The sequence below is a fragment of the Microcebus murinus genome, chromosome 17 (genome assembly GCF_040939455.1).
Source record: "Microcebus murinus isolate Inina chromosome 17, M.murinus_Inina_mat1.0, whole genome shotgun sequence".
NCBI lineage: Eukaryota > Metazoa > Chordata > Mammalia > Primates > Cheirogaleidae > Microcebus > Microcebus murinus.
The window spans coordinates 37,723,546-37,739,934 of NC_134120.1; the positions used below are offsets into that span (position 1 = coordinate 37,723,546).

A 16,389-nucleotide genomic window follows, 5' to 3' on the forward strand; every position below is an offset into this window, starting at 1 on the left:
TCTGACTGAATGTTGCAAAAGTCCTTCTGATATTTTAGGTAGTTTGTGCCTCTTAGAATCTTGGTTCTTTACAGAGGAACCCAAATGTTCCCTTAGTTCCTGGCACTGTTTGATAAATGGTAGGCACTCAATAAACACATGTAGATAAACACACCTCTTCATCCTGTACTTCTTTAATAAGATCATTGGAAGAGTCAATTTTTATTTAAAAATATTTGTTGATCAGTATTCAAACACAGATAATCTACAAATATAACTTAAGACTCTTAAATTGCAGAGCGGAAGTGGTAAAGACACCTGTTTTTAAAGCATTTCTTAATTTTTAATGTTTACATCTGCAAAGTTTGAGCTTTTGGCTAAGATCTTTAATAGATCTGTATTGTATATGATCATTATATTTGTTATTGTTTGATAAAATGGGGCTCCAAACTCAGAATTCTTTCATTCTCTGTATTCATTAGTTGACCCATAACTTACTTAAAAGGTAAAAAGGAGGAAATTATAGATTGATAATTATTTGCACTGCAGATTTCCTTGAGCCCATGCTTGGCTTTGAATTATTATCATCCTGGTAAGATATCTATTGAAAGAGTACTTTGACATAAAAGATTTGTTGATTTAATAGCCTGGCACAGCCCCCAAATTTCTTATTTTTAAATTTTTAATCCAAGTAATACTTTGGTCCTAGGCATAGTATGAAAGATATTTCATATATAGTCTAGCCTGATCCTGGGGGTTATATACCATTATTATTGGAGATAATATTAATTTTTCCTTTATCAACATGGATGAGTAAATTCTGATGAAATATAGAACAAGGGGGCTAGATGTGGAAAGAAGATAACTTTTTAGCATCTGAAACAGATATTTAGAAGATTATTGTGAATTTTTAGAAATTAAGAGATACCCGATTCACATATATGTAGCTAATATCAAGGGGCATATATATGTAGGCTGGGCGTGGTGGCTCATGCCTGTAATCTTAGCACTCTGGGAGGCTGAGGTGGGTGGATCATTTGAGCTCAAGAGTTCAAGACCATACTGAACAAGGGCGAGACCCTGTCTCTTCTAAAAAAATAGAAAGAAATTATCTGGACAACTAAAAATATATAGGAAAAATTAGCTGGGCATGGTGATATGTGCCTGTAGTCCCAGCTACCTGGGAGGCTGAGGCAGAAGGATTGCTTGAGCCCAGGAGTTTGAGGTTGCTGTGAGCTAGGCTGATGCCACGGTACTCTAGCCTGGGCAACAGAGTGAGACTCTGCCTCAAAATAAATAAAATAAGATAAAATAAAATAAATAAAAATAAACCTTAGAAAAAATTGGGGGGAATATGTAGCAGTATTTTGCTTTTTTCCATATTGTTTATTTCATTATATGTTCTGTACATACTATGGGAAATTATTTTCACTTCTGTAACTTTTAAGTGTCCCTTGTGGCTTCCTCTTCCTCCTTGAATAAATGGAAATCTGGGTTTTTCTCATTTTGTCACTTCCCTCATAAGTTTTACATTGAAGATTCTCTTTTTCCTTGTCCCTCCCTCTCGGTGACAGCTTTGAACCATTGCTGCTTCTAAATCCCTGCCCCCACAGTCATTCACGCCTATGCTTGAATCTGGGGGTTTGAATTCCACATATATAACTTGCTTCTGTGTTTTCTGATCTTGTGATGGGGAGGGTTGTACCTATGATGGGTGGTGTATTAGTTTCCCAGGGCTGCCATAACTCATTACCACACACCGGCATGAAACAACAGACATTAATTTTCTCAGCATTCTGGAGGTCAGAAATCTGCAATTAAGGTGTCAGCAGGACACTCCTTTTTGGGGGCTCTACGGGAGAACCCTTCCTTGCCTCTCCCAGCTACGGTGCCTGTTGTCTTCCTTGGCCTGTGGCCACGTCACTCCATTCTCTGTCTTCACATTGCCTTCTCTCGTGTGTGTGCATGTTTGTGTGCACATGTGTGTCTGTGCATGTAAAATGTCCCTCTGCCTTTCTGAGAGTGCTTGCCAGTGGATTTAGGGCCCACCTAGATAATCCAGAGTGATCTCCTCACCTCAAGATCTTTAACTTAATTACATCTGCAAAGACCCCTTTCCAGGTGTCACGCTCGCAGGTTCTAGGAATTAGGACATGGACATGTCTTTTTTGGGGGTCTCCATTCAACCCACTGCAGGTGGTTTTAAGAATTAAATGAAATACATTTAATATATGTATATTTACATATATTTATATTTAGGGCCTTTAGCTTACGTGTCTCACTAAAGTAGGAACTCAGTAAATGTTAATTCATTTCCTTCTCTTTTAGAAACCTGTGCCCTCCAAGATTCCTTATCACCTGGAAGATTTCATCAGTTAGCACGGAATTCTGAATGTTCCTGCTCCACTTTAATTTCTCGCTGACATCCCTGTTGGTGGCCATTGGGATGTCCAGCCTTTGTCATTTGTCTGGGCCATGCCTTGGGTGTCCACATGGCTGTGGCCTGCCCTCCTGGCGTCTCTCTAGACCACAGCCTTCTTAACCTTCCACTTTGGGCCATTCTCGCCTTTGTTAATGCTGGGTCTTATTCTCGAAGCTACCTCTAATCCTCTCAACCTCCTTTTTGTTTTTTCAAACCGTCCGTCCACTTGGACCTTTCTAACTTATTTTCTAGTACTACCAAACTCCACTGAAGTTGGATTGCCATTCCCTGGGTATGCTCTGCACCTGGGCACCTCAGAGCCTCTGCTTCAACTTTATCATCAATGGGCATGTTCTTTTTCCTCCTTCCTCTGCTGCTTTTAGTGCCTTAAATTAGTTAACTGTTTCTTCCGCTGGCTTCTTCCGCTCAGGCCACAGTCACGTCCACGTCCTTCCTCTTCCAAAAAACCTTCTCTTGACCTTGCTAATCACTTATTTTCCTTTTCTGAAACTTGCTGCTTTCCCTTTGTCAGTATCCACTCAGTCCTTTACTGTTTTCCTTTTGTTTCCAGTGCTTTCATGAGACTGCTCGCTTGAAGGCTCACAGTGATCTTGCTAGTGTTTTTTAAGAGGCTAAATGGTGTGGAGGTCAAGAGCTAGCTCCCTGGAGCCAGACTGCCTGGCTTGAATTCCAGCTCCCTTCACTACTTGCTAATAACTGTGTGACTTTGGGCAAATTACTTGACTTCATGCCTCCATTTTTTTATCTGTACGATATGAATAATAATAGTACCTTCCTGATAGCGTTGCTTGGGAGGTAAATAGGTTAGTGTATGTAAAGTATGAGTGTGTGCTATGTATTCGTTGTGTGGTTTTTTTTCTTTTTGGAGACAAGATCTCACTGTCACCCAGGCTGGAGTGCAGTGGCACAATAACAGTTCACTGCAGCCTCAAACACCTGGGTTCAAGCGATCCTCCCACCACAGCCTCCCATGTAGTTGGGATTACAGGTGTGTGCCACCATGCTGGGCTAATTTTTAAAAAGTTTTTTGTAGAGATGGGGTCTTGCTATGTTGCCCAGGCTGGTCACAACATCCTGGTCTCAAACGATCCTGCTGCCTCGGCATTCCAAAGTTCTGGGATTATAGGCATGAGCCTGGCCAGTTTTTAATAATTCTTTTTAAGCTGTTGTTTTTAAGTCCTTCTTCTTAGCCCTCTGTGGCATTTGACATGGTTGACCTCTCCCTCTTCTTTAGTCTGTTAGCTTCTTCACTCCTCTCCCTCTTCTTTAGTCTGTTAGCGTCTTCACTGTGTTCAAGCTGAGATTAATTCATCTTCGTGCCTTTTATCTCTGTGCTTCCTATTTGTAGTCTATATTCATACATTGGATCTTCACCTGCTTATCTCCTAAGATAATTTCTTCTCTGGTAATTCACCATGATAGTTCCAGCTTTAACATTTTTATACAGTTGTCTCCCCAAATTATATTTCTCACCCCTCTTTTAAGGCTCCAGTCCTATAATTTATAACTGCGTGCCAGATTGACTGACCAACATCATCATCTCCCTCTCAAAGTCAGCTCTTCACTTGACTTTCCTATTTTTCAAAGACCTGGACATTTCAGCTGTGGGTTAGAGCAGTTAGGAATAGGGATATCAGGACCAGAGGGCTGTTGTGTTGGAGTCCTTTAAAGTCCAAGAAGCATTTCTTAGATCCCTGCAGACAGGAACGTTCTTCTTGTCTTGAATATTTATAGCGCAGCCAGTGAACAAAGCTGGGTGTGGGAAGGGGCCGGGAGGCACAGTTTTATAGCAGGTGCATTTTTATTTTTATTTTTATTTTTTTTTTTGTGGACGAGGTTCTGGGGCCCCAAGAGCGGGGGCCCCGGAAGTCGCCCAGCAGGTGCATTTTTTAAGCGAAGAATGAGACAAGTTCATAAATCTTTCCTCACAAACCCAGGGTAGGTGCCTAGAAGCTTTTCAAAAATGTTGATTTTTGAAGGTTGTTTTTTTTAGACTTTTTTTTTTCTCCTGAGAAGCAGAACTGGCAAATAAGTTAGATTTACGTCTTACAATGCAGAGGTAAAAAAAAAAAAAAATGAACGAAATTAGGGAACACATGGCATGGTTTTAATTAAGCAGTGGTAAAGTTCCCTGTTTGTTTTCTGAAATGTAGTTTCTTAGAAAATGGAATAGAAATTTAAGACAAGGATTTTCTCTAAAGGCTTGCCAATGAGACATTATGGTTTATATTAATGATAATTAGCAAGTATTTAGTTGAGTGTGTTAATGCAGTTTTATGATGTCTGGAAATCAACAATTAGATGCATTCTCTTGTAGGTTTAGCGTGTCTTGTAACACTTTGACACATCACTTTCTTCCTGTTAACAACCAGTCTCCATTTAAACACAGCTTCATTCTCTAATGGGTTTTGATCTTTAGAGATTAAACCCATGAGGACCATTAACCTAAGGAATGTAACTCAATTAGCTGTAAATGATTTAAAATAAACTAATAGATTTTTTATTTGGAAAGATTGGTGTCTAGCTTTTCTTGGATTTTTTTTCCCCTATCCATCTAATGAATAAGTAAATGCATTCTTTTGATAAATATTTCACCTTTGTCACAGGTACTATGAGTAATCATTTTTTTCTTAATAGTTTTGTTATGTATAACTGTAGGCTATATAATTTTTTTTTTTTTTTGAGACAAGCTCACTCTGTTGCCCAGGCTAGAGTGCCGTGGCGTCAGCCTAGCTCACAGCAACCTCAAACTCCTGGGCTCAAGTAATCCTTTTGCCTCAGCCTCTCCAGTAGCTGGGATTACAGGCATGCGTCACCATGCCCGGCTAATTTTTTCTATATATTTTTAGTTGTCCAGCTGATTTCTTTCCAATTTTTTTAGTAGAGATGGGGTCTTGCTCTTGCTCAGGCTGGTCTCGAATTCCTGAGCTCAAATGATGTGCCTGCTTCGGCCTCCCAGAGTGTTAGGATTACGGGCGTGAGCCACCACTCCTGGCCTAGGCTATATAATTTTTAAAAATTGTTTCCAGGACAGCCAGTAATGTACATAATGCTCTTACCTAGTATCTCCTTGCTTAGGACAGTGTTGTTTATGGAAGTCTGAGTTTTTTACCCGTGGCTCAGTTCTGCTACTCTGTGACAGGTCTTTTTACAGTTTGGTGTAGAACAAATATTATATTTATGTAATATTTATATCATTTATATCATTAATAACAAATTTCATATATAACTTTAAGATTAAATAACCCAAGGTGCTGTAAACTAATTGGTATTAGTAATCTATTTGATGCACCCCAGATTGAACTTTAGATCTTGGTTTAGGTAAAATTGTTAATGTTAACTTGTCTTTTCTTGAACATTTTCCCACATTTTATGTTGGCTATTCTTTCAGTTTTATTTTTTCTCTTTGTCTCTTTTCTTTGTTTTTTAAAGTCCACTCAAGTGCAAAAATATAAAAAAAAATGTGATGTTAGTTACCCAGTATAAGAAATTCAGGCATAAGCAAGTTAAATTTAATTATAGGACTGCTTTCTAGAAAGCCTGTGGACGTGCTCTTAAAAAATGATTTTAGTAAAACTAATATGTAACCTGGATTTCTGTTTCTCTCTCTTTTATGGATTGAAGGTGAAAGAAAAAGTGTTATTTTACTCTGCTTCTTTACTAGTTTTATTTATGCTCTGCTCGTTTGTACTTTGAACTAGTTTAAATTTACATAAAAAATGGGAAAGGAGGTAGTAAACATTATATTCCTCTCATCTCTTGTACCATCTTGAGAAAGTAGAGCAGGGCTCAGAAAATGAGCTGGCATTCTTAATTTTTTCATTCAGCATTCATTTTCTGAGAGTGTCATTACTGTGTTCAAAAACAGCTTATCTTAAAATTGGAAGAGTCATTAACTGAGCCTTGCAGTTTCACGGTTTTACCATGATAATGAGCTTCTGCCTCTCATCTGAATGCAGTTTATGGTTTTTTTTGGCTTTGCATTTAGAGAATTTAGAGTAGAAAAGTGCACTACTAACGCAGTACTGCCTTATTAAAATGAGGAAACAGATCCAGTGCGTTGTCCAAAGTTACGCACTACATTAGCAGAATCTGGACCAGGAAAAGGATCTTCTGACTTTAGTTCTATACCTTTGAGGAGGTTTGGCCTCTCAAAAGTCAGGCATGTTTGTAATCTTTATCAATTTACGGGTTTCTCCCAACGGAAGAAATTAGGGACCTATTTTTGAAGCACTTATCACAAAGAATTAAATTGACCCACTTTAAAAATGCACATTGGTTTTGATTTCATTTGTCTTTACAATCCTGGTGGGTAGATTTGTGATTGAAAGGGAGTGTAAAAGTTTAAGGAATTAACTGGTAGAAATCACCAAAACATACTGATTCTAGATTACCCCTTCTCCGCAAACACCTTGAGAATTTGCAGGATCCATTGAAAGATCTTTATCCATACTAGATATTATGGTGATTTATGATATGTTTACTATGAGACAGGGACTCCTTGCCTTTGTGAGGTTTTTGCTTAGAGAAATTAATATATAATTAGAGAAAGTGAATTTTATAACTGTAGGATAGAGTGGTTGTAATAAAATGCCTTTTTGTAATTTCTAAGCATATTTTATGGTAGAAAATCACTTATGGGTAAAGGGGATCATTATGATATTTTCGTTTTCTCATTTAGTGTTATTCTATTAGATGGATATTGCCACTTTAATTTTTTCATTTTGTTTTAAAAATCAGTTTGTTTTTGTAAGTTTTTATAGTGGGAAATAGTCATTTTTATATTTCTGTTTTCTCTTTGGACATGCTAATCGAGTCAGTTTGTGTTTATCGGGTACTTCACTAATTCTGAATGTTATTTTTGTTATATAAAGAAAGCTTATTGAGTCACGATATTTTCTCTCTCTCTCTCTTTATTTTTTTATATAGCCAACACGTATCTCTTTATGGTACAAGCTCGAGGTATAATGTTGAGAGAAAATGTGAAAACAATAGGACATATGATCAGGCTGTACACAAATAAAAACAGTACACTCAACGGTACAGGTAAGATTACTTTCTGCTTAATCTTGCTTTGCTCTGCTTCTTACCCTTGTAGTCACAAAGCAGTAAACCAGGTCTTTTAAACCCTGGTTTTGCATTTAAGTAATTCGCTGTTATAGATGAAGGTGTCTTCTCCTAAGTGTACTGGTGTATTATTTTACTGTGCAAATCAGGACTGTCCCTATTTTAGGATGTATAAAGGTGTGGTCGCAAAAATGATGAGGTTTTGTACAAAGATAATTAATTTTTGCAAATATAAATTAAACAAAATGAACAACTTTTTCAATTCACCTATCGTATTTAAGGGAAATCAACCACAAAGAGAAGAGTTATTTATCTTAGCCATATTACTGTCTCTCTATCCTCATTCTGTTTCCTAAGATGTTTTTTTTCCAGTCAAGTCTAGAAAATACTTGTTTTTAATTATAGAAGATACTTAATAGTTTTATGGCCTTTTTGAGGAGTTAAAGGAGAAATTCTGTAACATTAGAAATCAGTAGCTGCTGTTGTCTTTGTAAATGTTATCTGGAAGTAGACGATCTGTTAGAAAACACTTATGATTAAAATCTAATAGGCCAAACTAATGATTCAATGATGGTAGAATTGTTGTAAATGGATTTAACTACTGTGGAAGAATGCTAATGTAGCTTTATGGTAGTGTTCCTGCAGTGTCTCCCTAAGTATTATTAGGTGTTATTTTAAAGGGTTCAGTGTGACTGACAGTTATTGCACTTTCTATATTCTCATTTTAAACAGTTAAAGATTTAGTTGGTGTCAACACTTCTTCTTTGTGCCTCTGTAAACCTACACATACCCTCTACTAATAGGAAGTCTCTATCTCCCACACTAGGTGTTATTTCTTAAATGTATGTGAAGGTGGGTAATGGACTCTTCTAAAAATTCAGGACTGTAACATAGTGATTCTCAACTTAATGTCACATGTGCTTTAACAAAATCCATTTTAGTCTTTTGCCTAATTTGTTTATGATGCCACACATCAAACACTCTTTTCTTTTAATCTTTTAACTTTAAAGGAATTTCTTTTAGAAGAACTGTCTCAACATAGTTCATATTTTAATACCACAGTTAAAGTCTCATTGACTGGTCTTTTGCATTAATGAATCTTCTGAATAATAGGTAGTTTCAGAAGTTTAAACATTTTAAATGCTTCTGTAGGACTTGTGCTAGCTGAGTAAGTTGATTGTGAAAATATTCATTAAAAGTTTGTTGAACTGAAAAGAAATAAGCATCTTTAAGTTAGTGTATTTGTCTGAGTACTAAAAATTTGGGTCTATCAGGTTGTTTTTCCTGGGGTATTAATACATTATATGTGTGGATGTAGAACTTGATAAGGGAACCATCACTATGGCATCCTGCAACCAAAAAAAAAAAAAAAAAAGGAAATCCTTTCTTCCTTTCAGCAAGTCATAGTTTCAATAAAAACCAAAGAATCAACGCATACTTTGATTAGGGTTTGCTTACTTTGCCGGAAGTAGTGGTGGCTTATGCCTGTAATCCCAGTACTTTGGGAGCTTGAGGCCAGAGGATCATTAGTTCAAGACCAGCCTGGGCAATATAGTAAGACCTTGTCTCTGCAGAAAATTTGAAACAAATTAGCTGGGTGTGGTGGCGTACACCTGTGGTCCTAGCTACTTTTGGGAGCTGAGGCAGGAGGATTGCTTGAGCCCAGGAGTTAGAGGTTGCAGTAAGCTATGATCATGCCACTGCTGTCCTCAAGACTGGGCGACAGAGTAAGATGAGACCCTGTCTCAAAAAAAAAAAAAAAAAAAAAAAAAGTTGGCTTCTATGAACCCTTGAACACTTTTCATGTTGTTTCTTTACTGATATTAATAGTAAAATCGTTCTCAGCAAACAGTCATTTTATCAGTTAGAGATTGCGTTTGGTTATAATAGAGACCTGACTGCAGAGGCTTTTGGTTCTCATGTAAAAGAAGTCTAGAAGTTGGATATCTGTGGGTGTTGTAGAAGCTCCTGCAAGTAAGTTATCACGTGCTTGTCCTTTTCTGCTTTGTCATGTAGCTTCACAGTTAACTTGTAATCTAAGATGATGCTTGGGCTTCAGTCTTTATATTTGTACTTGTAGGAAGTACAGTAGGAAGGAGGAAAGGAACAGGGAAGGACAGATAGGGTGCCTGCTGTCAAGGAGCTTTCCCAGAGGTCTCAAAGTGTTTCTTCATACATTTCGTCGGCCAGAACTTAATCTCATGGCCAGATGCAGTGACGCTGGGAAATTTCATCTTTGAGCTGGGCACGCTGGAACTCTGACTGAAACTGGGGTCCTGGTATCCAAGGGAAAAGGGGAAATGGGGTTAGGGTTGGCAACTGTGCGGCTCTTCTAGGTTCATTTATCCAGCATTTATCGAATTATTATAGTTAGTATATTTAACTAGATATTGGAGATGCAACATTAAGAACAACATTCTCCCTTTATATGAGGATCTCTAGGTTGCTGGGAGAGATGGAAACATAGTTATTTACAATGCAACTGGTTATTTCTGCACAGACTTTATATAGATATAATCTGTCCAAAAGGAGATAATGGTTAATAAGGTGTATAAAGAGCTAATTGAGCCCTAGGGGAGACTTGATTAACGTATAGTAGCTTGTTTAAAATTGAACACTAATTGGTAACTCGGTCATAATATTTATAAGTACATTTGATTTCAAGAAGGGGGTTTTAACCCTACACCTGACTTGCTGTGGTTAATAGATATATAATATTTTTGTAAAGAAATTATATATACTCTCATAATCAAATGAGCCTTTCCTTGTAGCCTACCGAGCCAGTCACATTAGGAAAACGAGATGTTTTCAGCGCATTAATACTGAGGAATATGATAAGGTCATGCAGTGTTAGAGTTGGTGGGTTTGTTAGAAATAACCCTGCACACTTCTTATTATGAAGTGAGGCCTTCAAACACTGCCAGCCTGACATGACGAGTTAGCGGTAACTAGTAGCACTCTTATCGAGTTATTACCACCTGTTTTAAGCTGCCCTTTTGCAGGAAAAATAAAGCCATTGAGAGGTGTCTTTTGGTTCTGTCATCATTTTCTTTAAGTGATAAGGTCCAGTGAGAGCTTAGTGGGTGATCTGTCCAGAAGTTTTCATTCTGTGTTTCCCTTTTCTTTGGCTGTGGTTTTGCTTTTTTTTTTTTTTACTTTTTATATCTATCTTTTTAGAAATGGGGTCTTACTCTCTTGCTCAAGCTAAAGTGCAGTGGCAGTAATTCACTGTAACCTCAGACTCCTGGGCTCAAGTGATCCTCCCACCTCAGCTTCCCGAGTAGCTGAGATTACAGGCATGGGCCACCACACCCAGTTACTTTTTAAATTTTTCCTAGCGATAGGGTCTTGCTATGTTGCCCAGGCTGGTCTTGAACTTCTGGCCTCAATTGATCCTCCCACCTTGGCCTTTCAAAGTGCTGGGGTCATAGGTGTGAGCCACCATGCCCAGCCTTGGCTGCGGTTTTGGAAGGGAGGAATGAAGCAGGGGCCCCAGAGCTCATTTTGTTCTCATCCATTCATTAGATGAAGTAATGTCTGCTTTTTATAGTGGTTGTGGTGGATCTCTCAAATGCATCTGTCATGCATAACCTTTTGAAACTGTTGCAAAGCAGTGGTCATGCTTGATGGACATTGCTTACCTAACCACGTTTGTAGGAATAAGGATTTTATGGGTTTATTACAGGATAGTCTCCAAAAGCTTAAGTCATCATTGGCTATTATCACTTATGAGTGTTTATTTACAGTATGTTCCTACTATGTTGTAGGTACTTTATTAGATGCTAGAAATCAAAGACAATGTGATTTCAATTAAAAGAGATATTCAGACTAGCAGCTGGGGTGGTGGGTAGACTCATGTAAACATAACACATTGGAATGGCATAAATACCACTGGACAAAGTACTCCTTCAAGGAGTGTGTAGGCGTTCCTCTAAGTCTGGCAGTGAGTTGAGCTCCTTAAGATCATTGATAATGATGTGGCCAAGAATAACACATGTAGCTCCAAAACTCTGTATTAAAAGGAAGTGAATATGTTGGTATTGCATGACTTTAAGGTGTGTTTTTTTTTTTTTAATTTGGTTCTTTAAAAACTGATAAAAGTGATAAATGTGTTCTTTTGTGATTCAGTCATTCTAACACTAAAATCAAAAGTAAAAACAGTTCTCTCTGATCCTCCTGGTGCCACCACACTTCCCAGGGGGAGTTATCAGTATGTTTTGCAGAAATGTCTACAGAGCCTAACATTTCTGTAAGTTGGCTGTGGGTTTATAGAACCATATAGCATGTGGCTATATGAGGAGGGGCCAGAGCATTAATGATCAGAATTAATAAATTATGCAGGGTAAGAAAATACTGTTATTTAAATTAACACATGACATCAAGAAATTACTTGAGGATTGCATAACAATGTAAATATTTTTCTGCCTCAGGATTATAAGAAAATGAGTCTTTGAAACACAATAAAGGCAGTTGACATCCAGGGACAACCTTAGTCTTCTAAAAAATTTTAAAAAAATTCATATCCCAGTTATACATCCAGGGTCAACCTTATTTATCTTCTATTTCTAACTCCTACAAATGTGTATGTATAGTAGATGCTTAATAAAAATTGATGGAATGAAGAGATTAAGGAAAATCATTGTCTTTATATAGCTAGCCCATGTGTTCTTTCCAGTGGTATGTTCAAAGAAAGCTGTAAGATGAACTCTGAGAGAGAGAGAGAGAGAGAGAGAGAGAGAGAGAGAGCGCTATCTAACTTGTAAAGAACTTGCTGTTCAGAATTTGTGTTAACCTTTCATTTATTCATATTGAAAAGCAAACTCTGTATGAATAGCTTTTTTATATTCTTAAGTAGTACTTTTATATTTTAATTGTAGAAAAGGGTTATAAATAAAAAACAGCCTATCTCTTCTCTGAGTCCCAGTCCTCAGAGAAAACAACTTTTAATTGTTAACAGCTTATTCTGTATTTATTATCTTCATGTTTCTATTCTGCTGTCTCTTGATGTATCAATTGTTAACTATTCCTGTTATGGAAGAAAGATATTTAGTACTTTATAGCACACCCCAATTTTACCTACCCTTATTCCCAATATAATTCTAACATGATTTAAACTCAAATCAGTATTGTTTGTGTTGTGAAGAGTACATAAATAATTGTTGGTTGGTTGTTTTTCTTGAGTCAAGAAACATGACAGTCATTGTCATAATTGTTTTGTGGATCTTTTTATTTTTATTAATGTTACTTGTTAACTCTTTTTTACCCTTTTGCTGAGCCTTCTACATATTTGCCATTGATTTTTTTCCTGAGCTCTTTAAGCACATAAATTGAGGGGTTTTGAAATTTCCATGCGATTCTCTTCTCTCTTCCACTGTTGTTTTTGAGAAATATGATGGCTGTTCTGATTGCAGTTACTGTACCTGGACCAGTTTTTTCTTTCTGGAGACTTTTAGGCTCTTTTTCTATTGTGACATTTTATAAAAAGCCTCTTGGAGCTTTGTTTTTCTTCTCTTTCTCAGTACAGGTGGGCCTATCATTTTGGAAACTCTTATCCTTTAGTTCGACAAAATATTCCCCTATTATTTCTTTGATCTTTTGTCTTCCTGCTATTTTCCTTTCTTTCTTTTTGGAACTCCTGTTGTTTGGATTTTTTTTTTTTTTTTTTTTTTGAGACAAAGTCTCACTCTGTTGCCCAGGCTAGAGTGCCGTGGCGTCAGCGTAGCTCACAGCGACCTCAGGCTCCTGGGCTCAAGTGATCCTACTGCCTCAGCCTCCCAAGTAGCTGGGACTACAGGCATGTGCCACCATGCCCGGCTAATTTTTTCTATATATTTTTAGTTGTCCAGCTGATTTCTTTCTATTTTTTTAGTAGAGACCAGATCTCGCTCTTGTTCAGGCTGGTCTTGAACGCTCTTGTTCAGGCTGGTCTTGAACGCTGTTGTTCAGGCTGGTCTTGAGCTCAAACAATCGGCCCGCCTCTGCCTCCCAAGAGTGCTAGGATTACAGGCCTGAGCCACCCTGCCCAGCCTATTTGGATTTTGTGACTGCTGAAAGAACCCTCTAACTTGATTATCTTTATTATCTTTCTAATTTTATTGTCTTCTGTTTTCTAGTTCTTTTTCTTTTCTTTCTACCTTCTGGGAGATTGCTTTGACTTTATTATAATCTTTGCTCTCTTAAATTTTGACAAACTTTTATAATTTTCCAAAGTTCTTTTTGTGTTTGATTTTTTTTTTCTTTTCTTACTATATCCCTGACATCAGAATGCCTTATCTTCCTTTTAAATGGAAAAACCCAGTATGTTATGTTATAATTAAGCAGCAAAATCCATTTGTTGATTGAAGATAAATAAGTAACTCCAAGGTATAAATCAATGAGTTTGACCAAAAGCTGTCACAAAACTCGTAACAATAGCAATCTCAACCATTTCTGGTGGGAGTGACAGAAACCTAATTTATGCTTGGAGCACTCACTCCTGTCACTAGGAAAGTAGGAGTCCCTGTAAAAGGAGAAACCTTTCATTTAAGATATAACTTGGAAAAAAATTAATTTAAAGAATTGCATCTCTTGCGGTACATGTAAAAAAATTAAAATATAACTTGAAATTTGGTATGTATATAGACATATTTTTTAAAAGTATCATGAAAAAAGAATCAGAACTTTATAGGACTTCCTTACACCTGACTTTATTTATTTATTTATTTTAGACTAGTCAAGTGCAGTAGTGAGAAGCACGAGAAAGTAGTAGAATAAGGAGTTCAATCTGTAACTGGCTGTGAACAATCAACTGAGATAACTCACTACCTTGGGACCAGCCTACACTTATTTTTGTTTAGTATCTTTAAATCTTCCAGATGCATATGGGCGAGCCATGGAGCCTGGGCTACTAGAGGACTTCCTGTGGTCTTAGTCTGTCGCTGGGCATACAGAACAATCGGTGTCCACTGAATCCCCTCCCGTACTCTGTGCATGAAGGATATTCCTTGCCAGATGCTTTCTAGGGCTCCTCCAGAGAGAGACACTGGGGCCGATTCTCTCACTGGGGCTTTCCCACTTCCTGGTGGAATAGGCCTTAGCAGTTGTACCATCAGCAGTCTTTATTTATCATGTTGGGGTTTTCTGGCAATACAGTTAAATTACCTCAACATCTTCCTGATGCCCTGTAACATTCATAACTGGGGTTTTCCGTGCAGTCCTTTGGAATTGGACCTTGGCATGTCGCTTCTGTCTCCTCCTGGATACCAGCCAGGCCTGGAGTCCCTCCCCTCCCCAAGCAACCTCTACTCAGCAGCCTGGGCAGGGCTGTCTTCCATTAGCCGGGCTTGGAGGTGGGGTGTGTCTCTCTGCCCTCAAGGACTGTCCTGGCTCCCAGGCTGCATCCCCATCAACTCCATTTTGATAGTGAATGAATGTTGATGTTAGGTAAAGGCGTGCAGGTGAGGTGCTTAGTTTTCTTGGGCTCTTCTCGCATACGTTGTATCCAGTTTGCAGGATTGTGCCATTTTTTTCCATGTGTCAGAGGCTTTAGCTTTTATAGTCTCTCATTGGAGCAGATTACTGAAGATTGAAAGAATATCTTCACGTTTTCCTAAAGTGTCTGCTAGAGTTCCGTTTTCTGTGATACGTGGTTTGCAATTCAGGAGACAGGCGGTAGTTTAATTAGCTGCTTCCATCTCTTGTTTCTGACTGCATGTTGATCTCGTTCTCTTAGGCCAGCTTCTGCTGCAGAGCAGGAAATCTGCATGTCATAGTTCCCAGATTTGCATCTCAGAACTTTGCCCTAGAAAGGGACTAAAATGTAATCTCTCCGGTTCCATGTTCGAAAATCCTAAGCCTGTGACTGTCTCATGGGTCAGGTGCTTATCTCTAAACCAGTCACTAATGGCTGCAGTTATTGCATATTTATATGGGCCAGGGATTGTTCCAAGCACTTTATACATTTTATCTTATTGAAATCTGGAAACGACGATATGATGTAGGCATAGACAGGAAGCAGTGCTGTGCCCTGTGCCCAAATCACACAGCTAGTAAGTGCAGGAGTAAGGGTTTGCACTCAGGCGTTTGACTTTGGTGCTCTAAAACCACTGCTCGGCCGGGCGCTGTGGCTCACGCCTGTAATCCTAGCTCTTGGGAGGCCGAGGCGGGCGGATTGCTCAAGGTCAGGAGTTCAAAACCAGCCTGAGCAAGAGCGAGACCCCGTCTCTACTATAAATAGAAAGAAATTAATTGGCCAACTGATATATATATAAAAAAAAAAAAAAACTAGCCGGGCATGGTGGCGCATGCCTGTAGTCCCAGCTACTCGGGAGGCTGAGGCAGAAGGATCACTCGAGCCCAGGAGTTTGAGGTTGCTGTGAGCTAGGCTGACGCCACGGCACTCACTCTAGCCTGGACAACAAAGCGAGACTCTGTCTCAAAAAAAAAAACAATAAAAAAAAAAAAAAAAAAAAATAAAACCACTGCTCTATATGCGGTATAACTTGCTGAGCCTAAAGATAATGTCCTTAATGTAATAATAGCTCCAGGGCTCCCCAGGGGCTGCAGCCCATGGGCTGGGAATGACTAATTTATATGTTTAGAATGGGCTGTGTGACAGAAGTAATTTGAGTGGGTAAATCTCAGTTTCTTAAGTGTGAGAAAACATTACTCCCACCCCTCTGCTCTGTGGATACTAGTGGCAGTGGAGCGCCTCTGTGATGGTTGGGAACACCCTTGGCTGTGTGATAGGGGAGAGGATTCCCTCTTGTACTTCCACGCTCCTTTTAGATCTGGCTCAGCCAGGGAAGGATGGGAGCAGGTGTTCTCACACTGCTGCAAAAGGGACTGCTATCTTTGCATGCAAGGACAAGGGCCTGCTGCTCTCTAGACTTTAGACTTCTCCTGGGAAATCATGCTGTGAG

The 16,389-nt window shown here is 38.5% G+C and overlaps 1 protein-coding gene across 2 annotated transcripts in view; it reads left to right on the top strand.

Annotated features, from left to right (window-relative positions):
* Positions 1–16,389, top strand: part of B4GALT6 (beta-1,4-galactosyltransferase 6) — a 62,714-nt gene that overhangs the window by 12,481 nt on the left and 33,844 nt on the right. For both annotated transcript variants that reach the window (XM_020282357.2, XM_020282356.2), the window contains exon 2: positions 7,352–7,468. In XM_020282357.2, coding sequence (XP_020137946.1) covers positions 7,369–7,468 — 100 coding nt within the window. In that variant the 5' untranslated portion in view covers positions 7,352–7,368. The remainder of the gene's footprint in view (positions 1–7,351; positions 7,469–16,389) is intronic.